We start from the raw sequence: 21,938 nt of genomic DNA, 5'->3' as shown, positions 1-21,938 counted from the left end.
AGAACTCATATTTCTTTAAAGCTTACCATGTATGATGGGCGGTATAGTTGAGCTGACCTCGGACGGGATGGTGATGGCTGCAGTCCGGCTGACCTTGAACTTCAACGACTGGCGAGGTCATCTCGACACCGTAGAATTCTATCGTTTCATTACAGTTGCCGATCTTGGCACCTTCCCAAGATCAGATAAGTTTGCTGGCGACGTCGGTTACCGGAGTAGTCGCGTAGTTGAGCTGACCTTAGACTCGACTGAGTTGACCCCCGTCCAAGGTCAGCCGAACTATAAGCGAGGGTCAGCTCAACTATACCCCTGACGCACGGATCGTTCTTCTCAAGGTTCATGCATTACCGAGATCGTACCTTCCTAATCTGGTAGGTTCGCTGCACGCATCGATTGCAGCACGATTGCGCGCAGTTGAGCTGCTCGCGAATCCCAGCCACACCCAGCCTACTATTGTATCTGGTGCACTGACCTCTTTCTTTGAGCTTGTGTAGATAGCGTTAGTGTGTTAGGTAAGCGCGGCGCGAAGCTTCCCGTGATCGGAACATATTACTGAATCATCACACTGTACAAAGATCTTGAGGTTAGCGTCTGCAGTGGTCTTCCATCGGCTGGAGAAGGACGCATATTGCTGTATGGTTTGCAAGAGAGATTTGAGGGACTGGACAGTGATTGCAGGAGTGCGCACTGTGTGAAGTGGTTGTTAGTGGATATCCCAAAAGACAGAGGTTAAGAGACACATTATCTTCCCGAGTTACCCGACGAGGACTAGGAAAATCAAAGTTGGGATTCGAAAGCGAGGTTTCTCAAAAGAGATAGGCGAGAACTGGAACTAAAATGCGTCATCCCGCCGCGCCTACAGTCATTGCCGTACTTCTTGGGTTCCTCTTTTTCATGGTGCTCTGGAGTCGGGCACGCGACGATGGCCACCACGAGGGAAATCCCCATCCGGACGACCTACCACGAAAAAAGGAAAAGAAAAGACAACTCTCACTAAGCGAGGACGAATCCGATACAGCCGAACCTCGTCAGCAATATTGAGTCTCTGCCATCACGTTGTATCCCGAGAGTGGGTGTCGTTATAGCCCTGTCGAATTTTGGGCGCGAGTACCTCCCATGATACCTCTTTGGTACCACTTGAACCACCACCTGGATTATCATTGATCGAGACGGAAGACTAGGAAGCGGAGGATATAATGGAGGAACCGTACAGACAATGGCGACCTCTAACAGATGAGCACTGCAATATGCTCAGAGAAAAAATGCAAGATCGCGGTTTTGGTATTCAGCTTGCAGCTACAGTGCTATGGGGCAGGATACTAGACTATGGCTTGGGACTGTGTGAAAAAGCGTCCAGTCGATCAGCTAGTTGCTCCCACGAAGGCTCTCCCACCCTCGCCACACTTCGCAAACCCGCTGCCACGAAAGGGAAGAGCCTTGCAGACTCTCGATCTACCTGGTCAAGGTTCCTGCCCTCATTTTGGGACAGTAATACACCAAGATCTAGTAATTCGATGATTGCTTTATGGATTGGTTTCACGTCCTTCGAAAGCAGTGCTCGTTTTTGCAATTTCTCCATACAATGGACATGGATCTGAGACATCTCGTCGATGTCGTCGGCCTTCTCTATAGCCAAGTTCATGTCTCGTGTTGTCGAATACACAGCGGTCTCGGTTACGTAGGAACGCAGCACGTCCGCGAACCAATTCAAACGCTGAAGAACTCTGAAGAATACTACTGGCCAAGTCTTTCTGGATGCGCGAATGCGGGCGCGTTGTAGTTGATATTTGGTTCGGTAGATTTGCATCAAGAAGGTGAAAACCTCCTGGTAGATGGGTATAGACGAGCGCTGGACAATGTTTTGAATCGACCAAGAGACCTGGAAATAGTGTTAGCTGAAACGCAAAAGAGTGTTCTCTCAAAACATACTGCATAGTCCACAGAAATGGCAGCAAGACCCTTGACAGAGCTTCCATGCGACTTTGCTTTCATAGAACGAACGACAAGTTTCTCCACATCGGGCGTAGACAGGATCGTGCTGAATATTCCTCGTGCAAGCTCCGTGAGTACGTATCGATCGTTCCATCCTCGTCTGCCAGCATCCATGCGCTCAAAGACTGTAGTCGCAAAATCTTCAAAAACAGCGCCGTTCCTACCCAGGTACAAATACTCGAATACGTGCAGCACCCGCATTAGGCCATTTGCCTCGAAAATATGTTGACGAAGTACGGTTGAAGCGACTGAATACTTGCTACGGATCCATGTCTCGAACGCCGTTTGGAATAGTTCTGGAAAAGGCGAGAGGGGAACATCATCCGATGTACGGCAAACTGTTTCGCGGTCGAGGCGCGGCTCAACCACTGAGGAATGTAAATTCGTGTCGTGAATACCTAGTTCCTTTAAGAAAATGACACTTTTGCCGGTATTGAATATCTTTTTGACCGCCGGCTGTAAAAATGAAGGCAGCTTTAGGCCTTCTTCAGGATCACGGCGGAGCATAAAGCGATCGTGCCACAAAGAGGCAGTATCACTCTTTGCGTCGTTCGAGATGACGAAGAAGTTTTCTTCATCGGGACCGAGCTCGCCAATTTCCATCCATCGTCGTATCGGCTTTAGATACGTTTGTAAACACTCGAAGAATACTTCAGCCATGTATGTGAAGATTTCGTCTTCCAGCGTCATCTGCGCAAGAGTGGTCTGCTCGTACAGCGCCTCGAGGTGATAGAAAGGGTTTCCTGGTACTGATGGATCTAGATTCATCATCAATTGATTCAGACCGCTGACAATAGGTGCTAGGCGTAAAATGGAATAACACAATGCTTGTACGTCGCCGTGTAGCGACAATAAACTGACGGGGAGTGGGGCGTCAGGTATCAGATGTCGTTGCTGCATCGTAGACAAGGACTGGTCGAAGTAGAGTAATCGTTTTCGTACGGCGGCCTCGAAGGTTTGAATAAGAGGTGATGCTGGTGGCTGCTTAGTTCGCTGCTGCAGCGTCCAACGTCGCATTGCTTCTATGTGTGTGCCAATGTTGGCCAACTGGGAAAGAAGATGTGCAACCGCGGCTGATTGATTGTTGTCAACCAGGTAGGTCGAATTGGGGCAAATGTTGTTCATGTTGTCGGTTCGGTACAGGCTCGTCTTCAGCCCACCAAGCATAAACAGTGTCTCTCGTACGGTCTGCAGTTCCGTTATACACATGTCGCTGCTTCCTCCATTCACGCTTGATGTCCAAAATTGCGTTTCCTCCAGTCTCGCAACGAGATCTTTGTCTGTCGACGTCACACAGGCCTCCGGATCGAATGTATCATCTTCATCGAAGCTGGTCGGCGGTGTGCTAGGAGCCTTCCTGCGCTTCTTGGGTATCTTTTCGTCGCCCGAAGAGTCCGCGCCATAATCGATGTCCTTCCAGATATCTTCATCGCTGTACGGATCATCTTCTAGTATCTCCGCCCATGTCAATGGTGGAGGGGGGCTAGGCGGCCTAAGCAATTCAAGCGCTTCGACCTGGGTGTTCTCCAAGGGTCGATCGGCTAGCTGAAGTAGTAGAGATAGGAACTCTGGCTTGTACTTGTTCGTGTATCCTTCCAACTTTTGGAGACGCGTTTGTAGCGCATCGGCGAGATCATCGCGGTTCTTAATACGAAACTTCTCGTCAAGTCCTTTAAAGGTAGCCGTGACGTCGAATTGATTCGTTCTTGCGTACTGATGCCCTCGAAGATTGCGTGACGCGATCTCTTTGGCATGTCTGTAGGCCTGTTTATTTGCAGCTGGGTCGTGTCTCAGTATGGACTGTATCAACTCATCCGTGAGGCCCGAGATTTTCGCGTTTTGGGCCATGATAACGCGTCCTTCATCTGCCGTCCCGCGACGACGCCGACGGAGATAGTGTCTCGGTAGTAGCGATATCGTGGTGTTGATTTGTGGCGGTTGCTTCGGGTTCCACATGACAGATACATCATGCCTGATGCAGACTAGCGGCCCTCACGCACCGCGTCACCGCTGTGAAACTCAAGTGTTGAACGCTCCTGCGACTTTTTTGAGGCGGGACATTGTCCCAACCCCTCAGCCACCGCACCTGCTCTTCACCATGGCGCTTCCCAAGGGCATGCGCTACTTGGCTGGCGCCACTTTCTGCATCTTCATCTACCTGTTCGTGCAGATCCTCAAGGCGCCAGGTTCCGAGACACCCGTCGAGATTCCGAGCAAGCTTCCGACCAACAAAGTCGGCGATTGGGACCACGACCCTCAGTTAGATCGTAAGATACCATACCATGTGGTGCGGACCCACCAGACATACTGACTGAATGATCAGCCTCCGGCGAACCTCCTGAGCCGCTGCGACGAGTTGACGGCAACAACTACGCCCCGAACAATCCCACAAGCGCGCGCATCAACGCCACAATCCTTAGCCTGGTGCGCAATGAAGAACTCCAAGACATGCTACAGAGCATGCGCGATCTCGAGCGCACATGGAACCACAAGTTCAATTACCCCTGGACCTTCTTCAACGATAAGCCCTTTACTGAAGAGTTCAAAAAGGCCACGCGAGCAGCCACCAATGCTGAAGTGCGATACGAGCTAGTCCCTGCCGAACACTGGGACGTACCCTCGTGGATCAACATGGACTTGTATGAGGAGTCTGTTTCTCTGCTCAAGTCGCTGGACGTGCAATACATGGACAAAAAGTCGTACCACCAAATGTGTCGGTGGAACAGCGGAATGTTCAGCGAGCATCCTGCGCTGAAGGACATCCAATACTACTGGCGCGTGGAGCCTAACGTTCACTTCTTCTGCGATGTCGACTACGATGTCTTTGCATGGATGCAGGACCACAACAAAACATACGGATTCAATATCAACATTTACGACAGCCCCGATAGCGTCGCGACATTATGGCCCGAGACAAAGAAATTCATCGAGGATAATCCAGGATACGTTCATCCGAACAATGCGCGAGAGTGGTTGGAAGACGACAAGCGACGGCCTGAGAACAACCAGAAAGCACACGGGTACTCAACCTGCCACTTCTGGTCCAACTTCGAAATCGGCGACCTGAGCTTTTGGAGAAGCAAAAAGTACCGTGACTACTTCGACCATCTTGATCGTGCTGGAGGCTTCTTTTACGAACGCTGGGGCGATGCGCCGGTACACAGTGTCGCATTAGGATTGTTCGAAGATAAGAGCAAGATACATTGGTTCCGAGACATCGGATATCAGCACATACCCTTCTTCAACTGCCCGAACAGTCCAAAGTGTTCTGGCTGTGTTACTGGTCGGTTCACAGACGGTGAGAAGTGGTTGAACCGGGAAGACTGTCGACCGCTGTGGTTCAAATATGTTGGCATGGACTGAGCTCTTCTTCTTAGACAGCATTGCCCTCTATCTTGTACGATCGTCTGTAGCTAAGCCACCTACTGTGTGTAGCAGCAGTGACCGTGGTTGGTGCCAATATATGCACTCATGCGGTGGGAACCCCTGGAGACCTCGGAGTTATTTGGTATCCAATTATGAACAGCTTTCATCTTGATACGACGCATTTACATTCAATAGCACGTATACCACTAGACGCAATGAGAATTTATGAAGATACTCTGAAACTGAGCATTGCATTAGACGTTGCGGAAAGACTACAATAAGATACCCATTATTACTGAATTTTCACTTTGAATCCACTAGGCGAGATACACTTTCCGGGCAAAAAACCCGTCCCCACCCGCTCGTATACCCTGCTTCCAGCCCGCCCTCTCTGTGCTGCAATCATCAATATGTAGTGTCTCTGTGTCTCAGGTGAGGGGCTGCCTTTCGCCTTGCCAAGCACAACGCACAATGTATCTGGTTTCGCTGACCCGTTCGGCGTATCGAAGATCAGTTCGCCCTCGCCCTGTACCGCAGCACCGAGATCGTACTCCCGCGCTATAGCTTCGAGCGCTATATTGGCCAGGTTGTAGTCAGTGCTGGATACGTTGGTAGGGGTTTTCGGTGACCACGGTGATTGCAGGTCCTCCCACTCATAGCATCCGAAGTCAGGCTGTAAGTAGTCGATTCCGCCAGTGTATGCCATCCATGACCACGATGGTACAGTAGACACAACGCTCTGTGGGGGGAAGTGAATGCGACTCAAACTTGGGGTGTCAATACCGCGACGCCAGAGAAGACTCCTTCTGAGGAGGCCACGCGTTACTCCTTCATCGAAGACACCAAAGCCACCGCTTACTCGCATTGTGCGGAGGAGGCGTTGTTGAAGCCCATCAATAGCGGTTGGTCGATCATATGGCTCCGAAAGACCCAGGCGGGAGTATTCGCGGTAAAGTTCTTGGTATCGCAAAATCTTCTCGCCTTGACTCGCGTTGTAGAGGATGTGTGGAAAGTCCGGATCTCCTAGAAAGGCAGCAAGCTTACTGTGGTCTTCAATTAGCCCATCAAACATCAAGCGATGGCGTGTGGCATATTTACTTACTTGCTCAATTTTGTAGAGGTTTCGCAACGTACGCCATCCCTACATTCGAAGTATGTCTGGTGTTCGGTGAAAAAGAGGGTTCGACGAGCCAAAGCATGCTCCTGATAAACCCAGCCGCGACGGTTCAGATCCCCATCGAGTACATGGTCCTTGAAATTGTCGATGGTTTGGCAGACATAGAAAGGTGTTTGGCCTTTGCCTTCGGGACTTAACCCGACATAATTTCGGCCCTTGCGCTGCTTGAGAAATCCTGAAAAATGGTTAATTGCGCAGCTCGCAGCAATCACACAGTATGCGCCACTGTAGACGTCTTCCATTCGTTTCGCTTCGGTCTTGAAGTCGCCATCCGGACCTTGGATGACACAAAGGGAATCAATCCATAGGTAGCGACGCCCCAAAGCACGAGTCACTGTCACGGCGTCTTTGAAAGTGGACGGAAGGCTATTCAGATCGATGCCGTTGAGATGTGACTGCAGGGTTTTGGTCGTAGTCGAGAGATGCTGAGATCCCCATCGATGCGATAACGCGATCCACTCGCCAGAATCTTTCGGAGTCGTGGCCCATAGTCGAACAGTATTGTCTCCAGATTGTCCAACGTCGATCAACCTTGTTGGCAACCTAACCTTATCTCCATCGGCAGCGAGTCCAAGCGGCTTACATGTGTGTTGTCTATCGCAGTCGTTGAGCCAGTACTTGATGACCTCCATATGTGTAGATTGCCCAGCCTCTGGAAGTCTAACAAATCCAGTCTGAAACTCGCTCGTTGGGGGCAGCATTTGCTCAGGATCTCGAACGATGGACAATATACGAGGGCCAGTGCTCTCCAGTCTCAAGAAAGGTCCTGTCCGTTCGAACTTGACAGCCTGCGAATCTACTCGGCCGTTTTGAATAACAACTTGCCATAGGAGGCTGCACAGGTCACATTTCCTCTCGCTGGCGCTTGCTCTAAGGGAGTGTGTTTCGTATGAGATCGCAAACCCTGGACTGGAGACTTCGTTGCGGAATTGTAAGCATTGGTCACAGAGGCGGTTTGATACAGTGCGATCAGACGACTCGAGTGTATCCGAGTGCTGTAGAGATTCGAACATAGCAGACGCAAATTCGTTGCCGGATTGGTACTTCCAGTCGTTTTCATCGAGCTCTGGAGTTCCATAATCATTCTTCGGAGAGCCATGTTAGTTAGACTGAGCAGATATGCTTCGGGGTTAAGAACTTACTCCATTCTGTATTGATACTTCACGATCTTGTGCTTGGTAACCTTCTCCTGAGTCGCAATCTGATAACAAGGGTGGCAAAGCGGAAAGGGAGAATGATCCTTTGAGGTCTCCCGGCCTGTGCTGGTCGAGAGGTTGTGCGTACCAATAGCTTTCATCTTCGTCTTCTCCATTAATCGTCTCAATGCGAGTGCGGAAATCAGTTGCGAGACAGCGAGCAGGCCCTCGGGATTCAGGTTCTGGCTGTACAGGGATTTTGTCGGGTTCGGGTTCCGCAGGAGTGAAGCTGAAAGAAGGAATGTCTATTGCAGGCTGTACAGTGGAGTCGATGGCACTTTCTTCAGAGACAATATCTTGCGGCGTTACCCTGGTTGCGTTCATGCCAGAATCTACAAATGAATCTGTGCGCGATCTTTCAGGGATGTCAGAAAGGGTCGTGCCAAGCCTTCGTGGAAGCTTCACAACTAGCAAAGCTGTTCGTACCAGCTCCAAAAGATCACCGATCGCTGTACTGCCCACCTGACACCTGGAATCTTCTGCCATTTGGTCCATCCAGCGTACAGCAGCATCATGTACTTGGGCTACCTTTCTCCCGTTCACGACACTGGTCTGGTAGAAGCTACCGAAGCCCAACTCACGGTCGAAACGGCCGAGACCTTCGGCTCCGTAGAGAAGCCATATAGTGAGTTCCAACGTGATGCAGCCCATTGCCCAGATATCGTACAGTCGTGAACGTCGCTTTGTTGACTGGCCCAACCACTTGGGAGTAACACCAGTTTCCACCTCTGGTGCCTCATAACGACGAGTTCCGTATTTTGCTGTAGTCTTACTAGGACGCATCTCAGTGGCTTGGCCATGTTCTCTAGCTTCGCCCCAGTCACCGATCTTGAGAGTGCCAATCAATCCACCTTTGTTGAAAACGAGGATATTCTCGGGTTTGAGATCGCCATGTCGGTACGAAGCACCAGTCGCGTTCAGGTTGTGAGCGGCGTCAAGTGCTTTAGCAAGTCCTAGAACTTGTTTTATGACGTCTTTGACTAACGGCGCGGTCAAAGTGGGTGAAGGCATATTCTTCCAGAGATTGCGAAGGTTACCGCCGTCTGCCCATTCGAACATTAGGTAATGTTCGTCTCCTCCATGTTGTCTACGACGCCGAAACGCTGTGATGAAACGGACTATATGCTCTTGGTCCAATCTGTTCATCGTTCTCAGGGCTTTGACTTCCTTTTCCCAATGTTCAGCTACTTCTTGAGCATCTTCCGTAGCCTGGATCTCTTTTACAGCGAAATACGAGTCGTCTTGAAGTGCCTGTCTACGTCAGCAGATTTCGTGCGAAGACATGTGTAGTATCAAGGGCCGTACTGGTTCCATATGATTTCGATGGACTAAATATTTCGAAACCACACCAAATGAGCCTCGTCCATCATCGCCACCTTTTGATGTGAAAGGAAGTATACAGGACTCTTCAAGGTCGAGATTGTATTTGGCGGTTGAGAAAATAGCCGCGTAAAATCTCCATTGGTGCTCAATGAGATCGTTGTACCATGACCTTTTGGACCAAATACTGTTAGGATCGGTGATTGGCAGGTCGTTGTCATCCAAATTCTTCGATTTGAAATAGGCCATCATTCTCTTAGGGTTTTCCACTTTAGCCCATAGGGCTATCGCGAAAACCTTCGATGCTCGTGTCTTGACGAAGTCGATCAACTCATCTTCTGCTGGGGTTGGATTCGCGATGTGCAACACGTCCTTGATTGTTTGCACTGTAACCAATCCGCTCAAGACTCCTTCAGGAATAAAATAACAACAGGTTCTCTCGAATGTGCTTTTCTTTTGTGCAAAGGACAGCGATTTCCTGAAACATTGCTCCTTTGTTTCTTCTTCGTCTGAAGAATCGCTATCGGCCATGATCGGGAAACGGATATAATGACGAGTTGGCGTAGGAAAAATTGAATCCTGTAATATCTGTTGATAAGGGTGAAGTGGGCGGAAGTTGATACGGGTTCAGGGTTTCCAGCTGATGATCTGAGTCTGCGGCTGAACTAAGGCCTGGTAGACAGAGACGAGACACGCGAAAGCTGCTCGGTCGGCTTCCAATACATAGCCGAGGAGGAGGTCTGTATTTGATGTGACAACATGCAAATGGGTCCTTCGACGACGTCCAAGTAGGCAACGAGGCAAACTCCCTTCATTCAACTGAACGATTCAACAGGAAACACAGCCGATGCATCGTGAAGCGGCGCAGCAAAGCGCATAATGTTTCAACATCATCTTAGGGGTACGCCGATATTGCGAACAACCTGCAGTCGCTTCCAATACTTCCAATCGAGCCTGCAGCGTTGCAGCAGATAGCAACGCTGGGGCGCGAAACGTGGGGGGTGGCGTTTTTGGCCCCAGTCTGGTAGAAAGTAATATGTCATAAGATCGCGTGACATTTCGCAATCGTGCTTGATGTTGCGCTAGAGCAGGGCTAACAGATACAGCAGTATACACAGCCGTGTATCCTAGGTACCATCAACACAAGATCATTGTCAAGTGAAGACGTTCGGGTGAGATAGCCTCGCACCTCGCAGCCCAGGCACTGCCCCACTTCGCCTCCGTACTTAGCGCTGCCCCCTGACATCTCCAGGGCTGCGACCCGCTGCTCCTCCTTCCCACCTTCCCAAGATCATCACAGCACACCCGGATACGATTCGATCACACGAGAAATTGAACGACTGCAACATTCGCCATGCTTTGTACATCTGTACAGTATCCGCGAGCTCTAAGTATTTATAGTTGGTTTCTGTTATCGGCACTCCTCGATATCGTCCTATGCAACGTTAGACACGGCGGCTGTGGGCATGAACTAAGATCATCGAACTTACCGCTGTAAGCAGCCCAGGCGCTTTGATACAGTACACATTATGCATCATCTGGTGTCTAGGATTAGTAAACTCCAACTTCGCCGTTCTGTAGGAATCTACCCACATGAATCTCGAACTCCGATCCAAACTTCAGTCTTAGCTTGTCCATCAACTTTCCTGGGTCTATGTCCATGACGTCAATTGGTTGAACGCTGCTTCCGCTGGGATGCGCCGGTTGCTCTGGGTCCGAAAATGTTCGTTTTTTCGTTGGGGAATTAGCGGAAGGCAAGAGCTTCTTAAGAGCAGTCATCGTTTGAACGGAAGCTTAAAGATGAAGATACATGTCGTCGGATTGCAAGAGTTGCCCTGAACGCGCTGTTATACTCGGCGCTCTGTTGCCCGGTAGGCTGAGCTCTTTGTTGACATGGCGTTGTTACTCCAATCCGGCGTACGTCAAGCACCAATCACACTTGTACCCAGTACACCAACTCCGTTAGCGGCTGAGGCATGTTGAAGGCGTAGATGTCACCCGTCTGCCTCTTTCAGCTTCACCAGTCTTGTGAACCGGGCAACCCGAGGTATGGACATTTTACCTAACATAGCCCCAAGTGTGGCGGCAGCTGACAGGTTGAAGCGGATGGCTTATATCTCGTACTCTGGCCTCAGATGTTCTCAGTCACTACGAGTGAGGCAGTCGGATTCTAAGACCGCGCGCTATGACCTTGCCAGTAGAGGGATCAGACCGGTATATCGGGGCATAGGTAAAACTGGGGGTTAGTTCGCTCAGTGTATGGATTAGCGGCATGGTGAAGAATGGTCATATTGTGGTCATGCAAATTTGAGCCTGTGCCACCTGCAGGGGTATCGCAATCCCGCAATCTTGGACCCCACACCCAATCGCTTCTTCGAGGAGTGCTATGCCTGAGGAAGCTTTAAGGTTAGGAGATCAACTCGATTTGTTGACATGTTTGTTGCTCCAGTGTTTTCCTTGCCTTAGGATTCGTTGGTCGTCATGCTCGGCCACAAATTCTGAACACCGCTCTAATGTACCCGTTAGGCCAGAAACTCCAGGAAAAATTGCTGAATCCAGTGCCACGCAGCAGACGTGCGTCAGCAAGCGCGTCCACAAGCAATAAAGAGCGAGCTCACCGGGTAGACAACCCCACCGGAACCGCTACTCGAGGTGCGTTGTTAGTGCAACAAGTTTCAGGCTCAATGGCTGACGCAGTCATATAGACCCACAGCCAAAGGCCCGCCCATTAAGTGTGCCTTTGTTTAGTCAAGGTTCGGATACATACGCATATGCTAAGTTCAGCCCTCTAACGAGACCATTAGGAGACTTGGTACATCGTCCATCTGGTGCCGCTAGCTTACGCTGGAGTTCAAGCAGTCTAAAGACTGCTCAGTCTGTCGCTGATGGCTACACCAAGGAAGTCAGAGATTTCAACATTGCCAGGGGAACAGCAGAGAAGATAGAGCAAACAAAAGACTCATTCGTCAAGCAACGGCATGCGCAGCCCGATTCTGGCACCTTTACAGCAGTCGTGTTGGCTCAAAGATGGTTGGGAAGATTACGACTCCAAGATCCTCACCCAATGACCAGGAAGCTTCAGCAAGCTTCACAAACCTCTTATCGCCAACAGAAGTTTATACCAGAGTCGCAAATCCGAGATATCGTGCGAGATGAAGTTATCCAAGCTGAACTCTCCAAGTCAAACAAGTCCGTTGGCAAGCCGTCCAGAATGTTGAAAGCTCCGGTCGTTTCCAAGAATTACGAGTCATACAGGAAGATACTTGCAATACTATATCTCATGAAACGACCTTCTAAGATCCGACTGTTTGTCAAGGCCGGGCTTTGCGATGACCAACTTCCCTTCAAAAAGGCTCAGCACCTGGGTAGGTTTGATCGGTCAGCTACATTAACTAGTCGAAACACACCTGGTTCTGCCAACATAAAGTTTACAAGACCAGAAGATGCCGATGAGTTTCTGGACCGACAGTGGTCAGTACTTGCGCCTGTTTTTTCCGGATCCGATGGAATTGTCCCACATGACGACTTCGAGTGTGAATCGATCTTACCATTCCTCCCGGAAACAACTATCGCGAAAGAGGGGGGCTCTAGCAAGGTATTTAAAGCCAAGATTCATCCTGACCATCATAACTTATGTCAACCGAAAGTAAGTTTTGACTACACCTGACTATGATGCAAAATAACTAACAGACCTCGCAAACTAGGGTGGCCTCAACATTTATGCAGTCAAGACATTGAAGTCAAAAGATGACAGAGCCTTTCGCCAAGAGGTTACTGTTCTGAGAAGACTCAGTACCAGCAAGCATGCTCATGCTCACCTCATCACTTTACTAGCCACCTATAAACAAGGCGCAGCATACCATCTTATTTTCCCATGGGCCGATGCCGATCTTTTCGATTATTGGAAGCGACGTCAAGAGGCGCCCCCAGAACATGACCAGACAGGTGCATGGGTAATAGAGCAATGTCGAGGGCTTGCAGATGGACTCAACAGCGTCCATCGTTATGCGACATTCTCCGGGACGTCTATCCTTGACGCTTTCAAACTTTCCAGCAGGACTGAGACAGATAGACACCATGCCACCTACACTGGTAGTGCAAATGCCGATCGTTCGACCAGAAATCTGTTTGGCCGTCATGGTGATCTGAAACCACAGAATATCCTCTGGTATCCAGATTCCCAGACTACGGGTGGTCATGGCGTCCTGAAAATTACCGACTTTGGAGTGACTCGGTTCAATACAGAGAACATGTGGGATACCCAGAAGACTGGTAAATTGCCGAACTCGCCTACCTATCGGTCACCAGAGAGTGATCTTGACGGCAAGCTTACTACTGCTTGCGATGTTTGGGCCCTCGGATGCGTATACCTGGAATTTGTCGCTTGGTATTTTGGTGGTTACAGACTAGTCCAAAGGTTCGGCGAGCAGCGGTTGGCACCTGATCCTCGTATGGCGAACATGCGAACAGACACTTTCTTCACGATAGTCGAGAGAGAAGGTGAGAAAACAGCCGACGTGAAGCCAGCGGTCCTCAAGGTAAGCCTGAGATCTCCATATTCACGTGTTATTACTATTTATGCCCGAATCACTCTTTGGACATATTGCGGAGCGGCCTTGAATTTAGCTGTTCACACCTCACCACCACTAACCTATCACAGGTGATTGAAGAGCTGCGAGAACATCATCGCTGCACAGGAGACTATAGCAACTTTCTTGACATGATCAAGGATGATATGCTAGTCACTCACTCACCAGAAGCGCCGGGCAGTGTAGATGGGAGCTTGATACTTCAGAAATCAGTTTCAGAACCAGTTGGTACCCCACGCTTGGGATATATCCGACGAAAGAGTTGTGGGGATGTGTTTCGTAGATTGGGCGACATCAACCCTCGTTCTGACCAGGAAGAACCAACTTCCCCTATAACCCAGTCACATCGCACATGGCCACAATGGCAGCCATGAGTCGAGGAAGTGCTGTTGCCAAACAGGCGGTTGGGTAGGTGACGTACTACCAATTATTAGCCTGACAACGAGTAGCTATAGCAACAAGAGTGCGTCTGAGTAAGATATAAGATACAAAACTCGCGACAAGTTGTGCTAACAAAGACTTAGGTATCTGCGCATCTTGATGTTGGACCTCACTCGTACGGTGTGATGCCGAACTGTCCATTTGCTGCCCACTGTCCAAGGTACCTGAGTATGGTGGGGCCAGTGGGCCGACAATACCCGCAGGCAGGTATCTCCGCGTATAGCGGGGAAATCGATACCAGGCAACAGGGAAGCACACCGACATCGGGTTAACAACGGAAGACAACTAGGAGTCAGATCTCTATCACTAAAAGAGTCCAAAGGTTATCAAGTGCAAAGGAAGTGACCAACCGGACGATATCAAACCAACCGTCTCGCTAGATTCGGCCCTTCCGTCAAGCACCATGACTTTCACTATCCTCTCCGACGCTGACGTTCAGACCCTCCTTCATAACATCTCTCAATCTGACGTCCAAGAATTGGCGTCTGCTCTCAACCAAGCTCTCATCCAATATTCTTGCAACGATGAACTTCCCTACCAACCACACCGCGCCAATGTCACTCGACCAAATGGTCAAGTCAGCCTCTTCATGCCCGCAACGACACCATCATCTATCGGCGTAAAGATGGTCGGTGTCGCACCATCTCAAACGCCTCCGCCTGGAGAGAAGCCCAAGCCTGCATTGCGGAGTGTCCTTACCATTTGCGATGAGTTGGGTCAGGCTGTAGGCGTGTTAAATGCAGCTGAGTTGACGGCATTTAGGACGTCGCTGGGTAGTATGTTGTTGTATCGGTACCGGAAGAAGACAGAAAACATCATTGTATTTGGAGCGGGGAAGCAGGCGGAGTGGCACATACGCCTTGCTATTCTTCTCAAAGGGGACGACATCCGAAAGATCACGATTGTAAACCGATCCAGTGCAAGAGCAAAGGACCTAGTAGACTCACTCACACAGTCGAAAGTGGGGTCCCATATCAAGATGGAAGTTTTTGAAGAGAAGGAGAATGGTTTGGAAGACTTGATCACCGAAGCAGATGTCATGTTTTGCACGACACCCAGCACATCTCCCTTGTTCCCTGCCTCATACCTTTTGTCCGACTCTGGTCTTAGTAAATCCCGGTTCATCTCTGCGATTGGCTCCTATCGTCTGGACATGCAGGAGATTGACCCCGAACTGCTTAAGCATATCACCAACCCTTCCGGCCCTTTTGCGTCTCAAGTGCACCAAGGGTATATTACAGTCGATAGTATCAAGGGATGCATGGATGAGGCTGGCGAGTTGGTGGCCGCTGGATTGAAACCAGAACAGATGCTCGAGGCGGGGAAGATAGACGGGTTGAGAGAGGATGAAGGTGTACAGAAGTGGCTTGAGGAAGGATTTGTGGTATATAAGAGCGTTGGAGTAGGTATCATGGATATCGCAATTGGGAAGTCATTGATGGATTTAGCTGCGGAGAAGGGTGTGGGTGTACATTTGGATAGCTTTTGAGGCGGCCTGGGATGGATGGGGTTGTCGACTAGTACGGTAATGATAAAGTCAATATGCTTGAAAATATATTGTGGTGCTATCCGTTCGACGTGTTAAAGGCTTTATCTATGGTTGCTATGTATCCCGCTCACAACTTCGCCTTAACGCTTTCCTCGACAAGGTCTTTCACCCTTTCCGCTACCCCAAAAGCATATAGATACCCCAATCCACCAACGCCATACGCATGCACTACGTGACCCTCTCTCTCCAACCTCAGGCCGCCTTCTCTCGCAGGTCGGAACCCCACGATATCCTCACCATGTTTGTTTAGATCAACCCAGTCGAACTTCCCGTTAGTCATCGTGTTGACGCGTTCAAGAATGTCCGGTCGCAAACTCCTGTCTGGCTGAGTCTGAGTGTTGGACGGTTGACTGACGCCACCCAAGATTATGCCGCCATCTGACGAGCGAGGAATGCAATACGTGTAATGAGAGCCTTGATGTAGGATGGCTTGGTCTAGCAGAGAAGATCTTCCAGAGGTTGCGCAGTCGACAAACATTGTTTGACCGCGGATACCGTAGACGGTGGGGTCGATTGCAAGACCTCGTGCGCCTATACCGCTGGCGTTTACCACTATATCTGCTGCGGTTAGGTCTTGTAAATCCTGCATAGAGGATACAGCTTTTTGGATGAACTTGACTCCTCGATTCCGGAGTTGAATTGTTAGCCAGGGGAGGATGTCGTTCGGGTTGACGACGAGTCCATTGTAAGAGTAGCCTAGTGTAACGCCAGGGGGAAGTTGAGATTCTTGGAGCATCTGGAAGTTTTGCATATAAGGTCTGTACCACACAGGTGCTGTTCGGGGTCTATCATCGTAGTATTCGGTTATGCGAATCCTCTTACTCTAGATTCAGTAAATGTTTAACCGGGTTTAGAAGTAGCTAACCTTTACTCCACTTTCCGGGACCGTATCTAGAAGATGGCTGTAGAAGTTGATTGATGCCAGTTGGAGATCATTGAAACCAGTGTTAGGATGTGGTGCTAGGAGGGCACCTGCCCTGCAAATGTCGACCAGGTTAGTGACATGTCATGGTAGAGTCGAAGCCATAGCTGACTGACCATGGACTAGCCCATTCAGTAGACTTGTCGCCATATAAGTTTCGCGCTACAATGGTGACTTTGTTGCCAGCTTCCAAGAGCAGGTAGGCACACGCGAGGCCTGTAATACCAGCACCGGCGATGGCGATGTGCTTAGGCATTGTATACGATGCAGTTTAGCTATGAGACAATAAGATGTATAAGAAGTGAAGGAACAAGAAACGCTGCTGTCTTGTCTACCTCACGATTGTAGTTAGCGCTTGGTGTTTGGGTAGTTGATATACCGACACCGACACGCTTATCATGTCCCATAATTGTATGCGCGTATGGACGCTGGTCAAACGGGTGCCGATTATAGCCGACAACATCGAATCAGCACAACGACTAATGTATTTCGGAATTGTATACAGCATTTCCCGTCGGGCTTCCGTCAAGGTATGGTCTTCTTAACCGGGTTGCATATCATTGCGATGTCGGGCCAGGAGAGAGATATGTACGTTCGCGCCCAATCGTGGTAGATTTCGGCGGCGCCTTCTAAGAGCGCAGAAGAAAAGATGGAATACTAGAAACTCGCAGCATAGCCGGAGACGTGCAGGAGATTTGCGCAATCGCGCTGTGTCTAATGGACACTAAAGCGAGAAGTTGCCCTCTATGGAGTGTACATCGGAGGAGGACAAGGATGCGGCGGCAGTGACGCGCGCCGATTTTTTTTTGTGAAAGTTTCCCCTCCCCCGCCATCCATGTGAAGACGGCCGTGATCGCTCTTGTCTTCGGACACCCGCGATATCGACTCGAACAAACCGATTAGGCGTCACACAAGATGGCGTCAAACGAGGACCCATATCTCATCCTCCCGGGCTCGTCGGCCTACTCCGACTTCCGTCTCCAGCGCCTAGCCCAGGCCATTGGCGCAAAGGAAGTGCGCTCGCTCTGGGTGCACTTTGTCAACCCCCTCAAGCAACTCAGCGACGACGAGTTGAAGACACTGCAGCAACTCCTCCACTATGGCGAGTACCCCAGCAGCGACGACCGCCTTTCCCAGGCCCTCCTCGACGCCGTCCACCGCGGCGGCGAACCTCGCGACGCCAACACGGTCCTCTTCTACGTCTGCCCACGGGCTGGCACCATATCGCCATGGAGCTCCCTCGCCTCCATGATTGCGCGCACATGCACCCTTGAGAATGCAGTCAAGCGCGTCGAGCGCGGCATGGTCATCGCCGCCACCTTCGACCGCACCCTCGAGGCCGACGAGATCCCCAACCGCGACCACCTCTACGACCGCATGACGCAGACGATAAGCCGCACCGCCCCGAATCTCGATGCCATCTTTGGTGAGAGCGAGCCGGCCCAGGCGACGACCATCAAGTTCGACGAGTACAACAGCGCCCACGCCGCCCTGGACCACGCCAACAGGGAGCTGGGCCTGGCTATGGACAAGTCCGAGATTGACTATCTCGTCGAGGCCTATACACAGGAGCTGAAGAGAGGCCCGGTCGACGTCGAATTGTTCATGTTTGCCCAGGTCAACTCGGAGCACTGCCGACACAAGCAGTTCAATGCCGAGTTCACCGTCGACGGCATGCGCAAGTCCATGTCGCTGTTTGGCATGATCCGCAACACCCACCAGAAGCACCCCAACCACGTCGTAAGCGCATACAGCGACAACGCTGCCGTCTTGAACGGCGAGGAGGCCAGCTTCTGGGCGCCCAACGATCTCACAGGCGAGTGGCACGGCACCAAAGAGACGGTACACATCCTCTGCAAGGTCGAGACACACAATCACCCGACCGCCGTTTCACCGTTCCCGGGAGCGGCTACGGGCTCTGGAGGTGAGATTCGAGATGAGGGAGCTGTCGGAAGGGGTTCCAAGCCCAAGGCCGGACTGGCAGGCTTCACTGTGTCTGACCTGAACATCGAGGGCTTTGAGCGCCCATGGGAGCTGAAAGATGTCGGAAAGCCTTCGCACATCGCCAGTGCCCAGGACATCATGCTCGAGGCACCCATCGGCAGCGCCCAGTTCAACAACGAGTTCGGTCGCCCATGCACCACGGGCTACTTCCGCACCATGCTTATGCGCGTCTTCACAAACGAGAAGGAGTCAGAGTTACGAGGATACCACAAGCCTATTATGCTAGCAGGTGGTGTCGGAACGGTCAGGCCACAGCACGCGCTCAAGGACCCGGACGTTGTACCAGCTGGCTCGCATCTCCTCGTCATCGGTGGACCCGCCATGCTTATCGGTCTCGGTGGCGGTGCGGCATCCAGTATCCAATCCGGCGAGGGCAAGGTCGATCTCGACTTTGCCAGTGTGCAGCGAGGCAACCCCGAGGTGCAGAGACGTGCGCAAGAAGTCATCGACGCATGCCGCTCAATGGGCGACAAGAACCCCATCCTCTTCATTCACGATGTCGGAGCGGGTGGTCTGTCAAACGCACTTCCCGAGCTCGTTCACGACTCTGGTCTTGGTGCCATCTTTGAGCTACGCGAGATAGACAACGTTGACAAGAGCATGAGCCCACTGCAGATCTGGTGCTGTGAGGCTCAAGAGCGGTATGTACTTGCAGTCAGTCCTGATCAGCTCGACCTGTTCAAGCGCATCTGCCACCGAGAGCGATGCGGTTACTCCGTTGTTGGCAAAGCGACCAAAGAGCAGCGTCTGGTGCTGAATGACAGGGACTCCAAGGAGAACCCTACACCCATCGACCTTCCAATGGCTACACTGTTTGGAAAGCCACCAAAGATGTCGCGCATTGTTGAGAGCCGCAAGCTGAGGCTTCCTGCTTTTGACAGCAGCTTGTCAATGTACATCCCTGACACGCCTAAGGATGGCTTGGTCGCTGAGGCCGTAGACCGAGTTCTCACTCTCCCAGCTGTAGGATCCAAGTCTTTCCTTATCACTATTGGAGACCGAACTGTGGGCGGCCTTACCGCTCGCGATCAGATGGTTGGCAAGTGGCAAACCCCGGTGGCTGATGTATCGGTAACAGCTACATCGCTGCTGGCTGGTGTCAAGACTGGCGAGGCTATGACTATGGGTGAGAAGCCTACACTGGCGCTCATCTCCCCAGCAGCATCCGCCAGGATGGCTGTGGCGGAATCTCTGATGAACATCGCTGCAGCGAGTCTCTTCGATAGGCTTGCCAGAGTCCGACTCTCGGCCAACTGGATGTCCGCAAGCAGTCATCCCGGAGAGGGTGCAGCTCTGTACGAGGCTGTTGAGGCCATCGGCATGGATCTTTGCCCTAAACTTGGTATATCTATCCCCGTCGGCAAGGACTCAATGAGCATGAAGATGAAGTGGTCGGACAACGGGGAGGCCAAGGAAGTTACTGCACCCATGTCGCTCGTCATTACGGCGTTTGCACCTGTCAACCGCATTGACCGAACCTGGACGCCCGCCCTGGAGAGAGTCGAAGACGTTGGTGAGACGATTCTTATGTTTGTCGACCTAGCAGCGGGCAAGAAGCACATGGGCGGCTCTGCTTTGGCGCAGACATTCGGGCAGGTTGGCGACGAAGCGCCTGATGTCTACGATGCCGATATCATCAAGGACTACTTTGACGCTATCGAACAACTCCATGACTCTGGAATCGTCCTCGCCTACCACGACAGGTCTGACGGTGGTCTCTTCACAACCCTCGCTGAAATGGCCTTTGCCGGACGATGCGGTGTTGAGATCATGCTCGATGGCGTCGCCTCGTCGAGCGAGCCCAAGGACGTACTGGAAACACTGTTCAACGAAGAGCTCGGAGCTGTCTTCCAGGTCAGAAAGAAGGATGAAGTTGCCTTTAACCGCTGCTTTGCAACTTGCGGACCACCTCCAGGTATGATCAAGAAGATCGGTCGTGTCGCAGAAGCGCCCAAACAAGACGTTTCCTTTTATGTCGGCACTCAATGCGTTTACCGCAACAGCCGCCAGAAGCTTCAGCAACGCTGGGCGGAGACCTCGTACCGGATGCAGAAGCTTCGTGACAACCCTGCTTGCGCCGACACCGAATTCAAGAGCATCCTCGACGACAAGGACCCTGGTCTCTCGTACAACCTCACCTTCAAACCCGCTGAAAATATCCTACCCTTCATGTCTAACCTCAAATCACCTTTCACTGCCAAGCCGCGTGTGGCCATTCTTCGCGAAGAAGGTGTGAATGGTCAAGCAGAGATGGCATTCGCTTTCCATCAAGCTGGATTCACTGCCATTGATGTACACATGACTGACATCATCTCTTCACGAGTCTCACTCGCTGGATTTGTGGGTCTTGCAGCCTGCGGTGGTTTCTCCTACGGTGATGTACTCGGCGCAGGTCAAGGTTGGGCAAAGTCCGTCCTCTTGCATCCCAACACACGCAAAGAGTTCCAAACCTTCTTCAACCGCCCAGACACCTTTGCTCTTGGTGTCTGCAACGGCTGCCAGTTCATGAGCAAGCTTAAGGAACTCATTCCTGGTGCGGAGTTATGGCCAAGCTTCGAGCGCAACGCATCCGAGCAATACGAGGCGCGTGTCTGTATGGTTGAAGTTCTCGATCCCAAAGGACCCAACACACCACCATCCGTCTTCTTGCACGGCATGGCCGGTTCCAAACTTCCCATTGTCACCGCACACGGCGAGGGACGCGCTCACTTCTCTAACTCGGCTTCTTCTGTCTCCAGCCCACAAACCCTGTACAACGAGAACCTCGTCTCCCTCCGCTATGTCGACAACTACGGAAAGCAGACCGAGACATACCCATACAACCCCAACGGCAGTCCAATGGGTATCACCGGTGTGAGGAGTACCGATGGAAGGGTGTTGGCGCTCATGCCGCACCCCGAGCGAACCATCTTGAAGGAGGTGGGTAGCTACATCCCACGGGATACCGAAGGATGGGGTGAGCTCGGCCCGTGGTCGCGCATGTTCAAGAGTGCCAGGCGATGGGTCGGTTAAAGTGGATACTCGATGAAAGATAGGATTTCATATGCATTGGAGTTGGCGTTACAGGCGGATTCACCTTCGGTTTTCACGATACACGAAAAATGATAGATCCTCAGTTCCCAAAACGTCCGCCAATATACAAAAAGTGAAGCAGTTGCCCGCCTCATCTTCTATTACGCCAGTGCTCGCCTTGTGTAGCAAACCGCCACGATCCAGCACACTCTCTCCGTCCTTTCCTTGCGAGGAACAAAAAGGCGCAAAAACATACAACAGCGGGGATTCGCTAGTGGTCACCCACCTAACTACTAATCCGCCGGTACACTGCTTGTATATGGCTGAGCGGACGGGAAGCCTAATTTTCAGTGTCCTATGGTCGTATGTG

General features: G+C 51.3%; 9 protein-coding genes across 9 annotated transcripts; 5 read left to right on the top strand and 4 right to left on the bottom strand.

The window, feature by feature from the left end:
• Window positions 1-837: 837 nt before the first annotated feature.
• Window positions 838-1,041, top strand: J4E82_010528 (uncharacterized protein; the record flags this gene model as incomplete). The annotated part of the gene is made up of 1 exon (XM_051736740.1): window positions 838-1,041. The coding sequence occupies one exon, from the start codon at window positions 838-840 to the stop codon at window positions 1,039-1,041; it is 204 nt and encodes a 67-aa protein (XP_051583490.1).
• A 283-nt stretch (window positions 1,042-1,324) lies between these two features.
• On the bottom strand, window positions 1,325-3,840 carry J4E82_010527 (uncharacterized protein; the record flags this gene model as incomplete). The annotated part of the gene is made up of 2 exons (XM_051736739.1): window positions 1,325-1,879; window positions 1,930-3,840. The coding sequence occupies 2 exons, from the start codon at window positions 3,838-3,840 to the stop codon at window positions 1,325-1,327; spliced, it is 2,466 nt and encodes an 821-aa protein (XP_051583489.1).
• Window positions 3,841-4,090: 250 nt separating this feature from the next.
• Window positions 4,091-5,355, top strand: J4E82_010526 (uncharacterized protein; the record flags this gene model as incomplete). Its single annotated transcript, XM_051736738.1, has 2 exons — window positions 4,091-4,259; window positions 4,316-5,355. The coding sequence occupies 2 exons, from the start codon at window positions 4,091-4,093 to the stop codon at window positions 5,353-5,355; spliced, it is 1,209 nt and encodes a 402-aa protein (XP_051583488.1).
• Window positions 5,356-5,650: 295 nt separating this feature from the next.
• Window positions 5,651-9,582, bottom strand: J4E82_010525 (uncharacterized protein; the record flags this gene model as incomplete). The annotated part of the gene is made up of 4 exons (XM_051736737.1): window positions 5,651-6,401; window positions 6,461-7,620; window positions 7,678-8,982; window positions 9,037-9,582. 4 exons carry the CDS (start codon window positions 9,580-9,582, stop codon window positions 5,651-5,653), a joined length of 3,762 nt encoding a protein of 1,253 aa, XP_051583487.1.
• An 880-nt stretch (window positions 9,583-10,462) lies between these two features.
• J4E82_010524 (uncharacterized protein) lies at window positions 10,463-10,830 on the bottom strand (the record flags this gene model as incomplete). The annotated part of the gene is made up of 3 exons (XM_051736736.1): window positions 10,463-10,486; window positions 10,542-10,589; window positions 10,645-10,830. 3 exons carry the CDS (start codon window positions 10,828-10,830, stop codon window positions 10,463-10,465), a joined length of 258 nt encoding a protein of 85 aa, XP_051583486.1.
• A 734-nt stretch (window positions 10,831-11,564) lies between these two features.
• On the top strand, window positions 11,565-14,207 carry J4E82_010523 (uncharacterized protein; the record flags this gene model as incomplete). Its single annotated transcript, XM_051736735.1, has 8 exons — window positions 11,565-11,625; window positions 11,677-11,703; window positions 11,757-11,804; window positions 11,856-12,697; window positions 12,756-13,589; window positions 14,041-14,048; window positions 14,096-14,113; window positions 14,165-14,207. 8 exons carry the CDS (start codon window positions 11,565-11,567, stop codon window positions 14,205-14,207), a joined length of 1,881 nt encoding a protein of 626 aa, XP_051583485.1.
• A 277-nt stretch (window positions 14,208-14,484) lies between these two features.
• Window positions 14,485-15,570, top strand: J4E82_010522 (uncharacterized protein; the record flags this gene model as incomplete). The annotated part of the gene is made up of 1 exon (XM_051736734.1): window positions 14,485-15,570. One exon carries the CDS (start codon window positions 14,485-14,487, stop codon window positions 15,568-15,570), a length of 1,086 nt encoding a protein of 361 aa, XP_051583484.1.
• Window positions 15,571-15,697: 127 nt separating this feature from the next.
• On the bottom strand, window positions 15,698-16,808 carry J4E82_010521 (uncharacterized protein; the record flags this gene model as incomplete). The annotated part of the gene is made up of 3 exons (XM_051736733.1): window positions 15,698-16,447; window positions 16,496-16,607; window positions 16,669-16,808. 3 exons carry the CDS (start codon window positions 16,806-16,808, stop codon window positions 15,698-15,700), a joined length of 1,002 nt encoding a protein of 333 aa, XP_051583483.1.
• Window positions 16,809-17,467: 659 nt separating this feature from the next.
• Window positions 17,468-21,568, top strand: J4E82_010520 (uncharacterized protein; the record flags this gene model as incomplete). Its single annotated transcript, XM_051736732.1, has 1 exon — window positions 17,468-21,568. The coding sequence occupies one exon, from the start codon at window positions 17,468-17,470 to the stop codon at window positions 21,566-21,568; it is 4,101 nt and encodes a 1,366-aa protein (XP_051583482.1).
• Between the last annotated feature and the right edge of the window lie 370 nt (window positions 21,569-21,938).

Source organism: Alternaria postmessia, assembly GCF_024291825.1.
Source record: "Alternaria postmessia strain BMP 2775 chromosome Unknown scaffold_131, whole genome shotgun sequence".
NCBI lineage: Eukaryota > Fungi > Ascomycota > Dothideomycetes > Pleosporales > Pleosporaceae > Alternaria > Alternaria postmessia.
The sequence above is the reverse complement of the archived record's forward strand: the minus strand, read 5'-3'. Positions and strand labels throughout refer to the sequence as shown.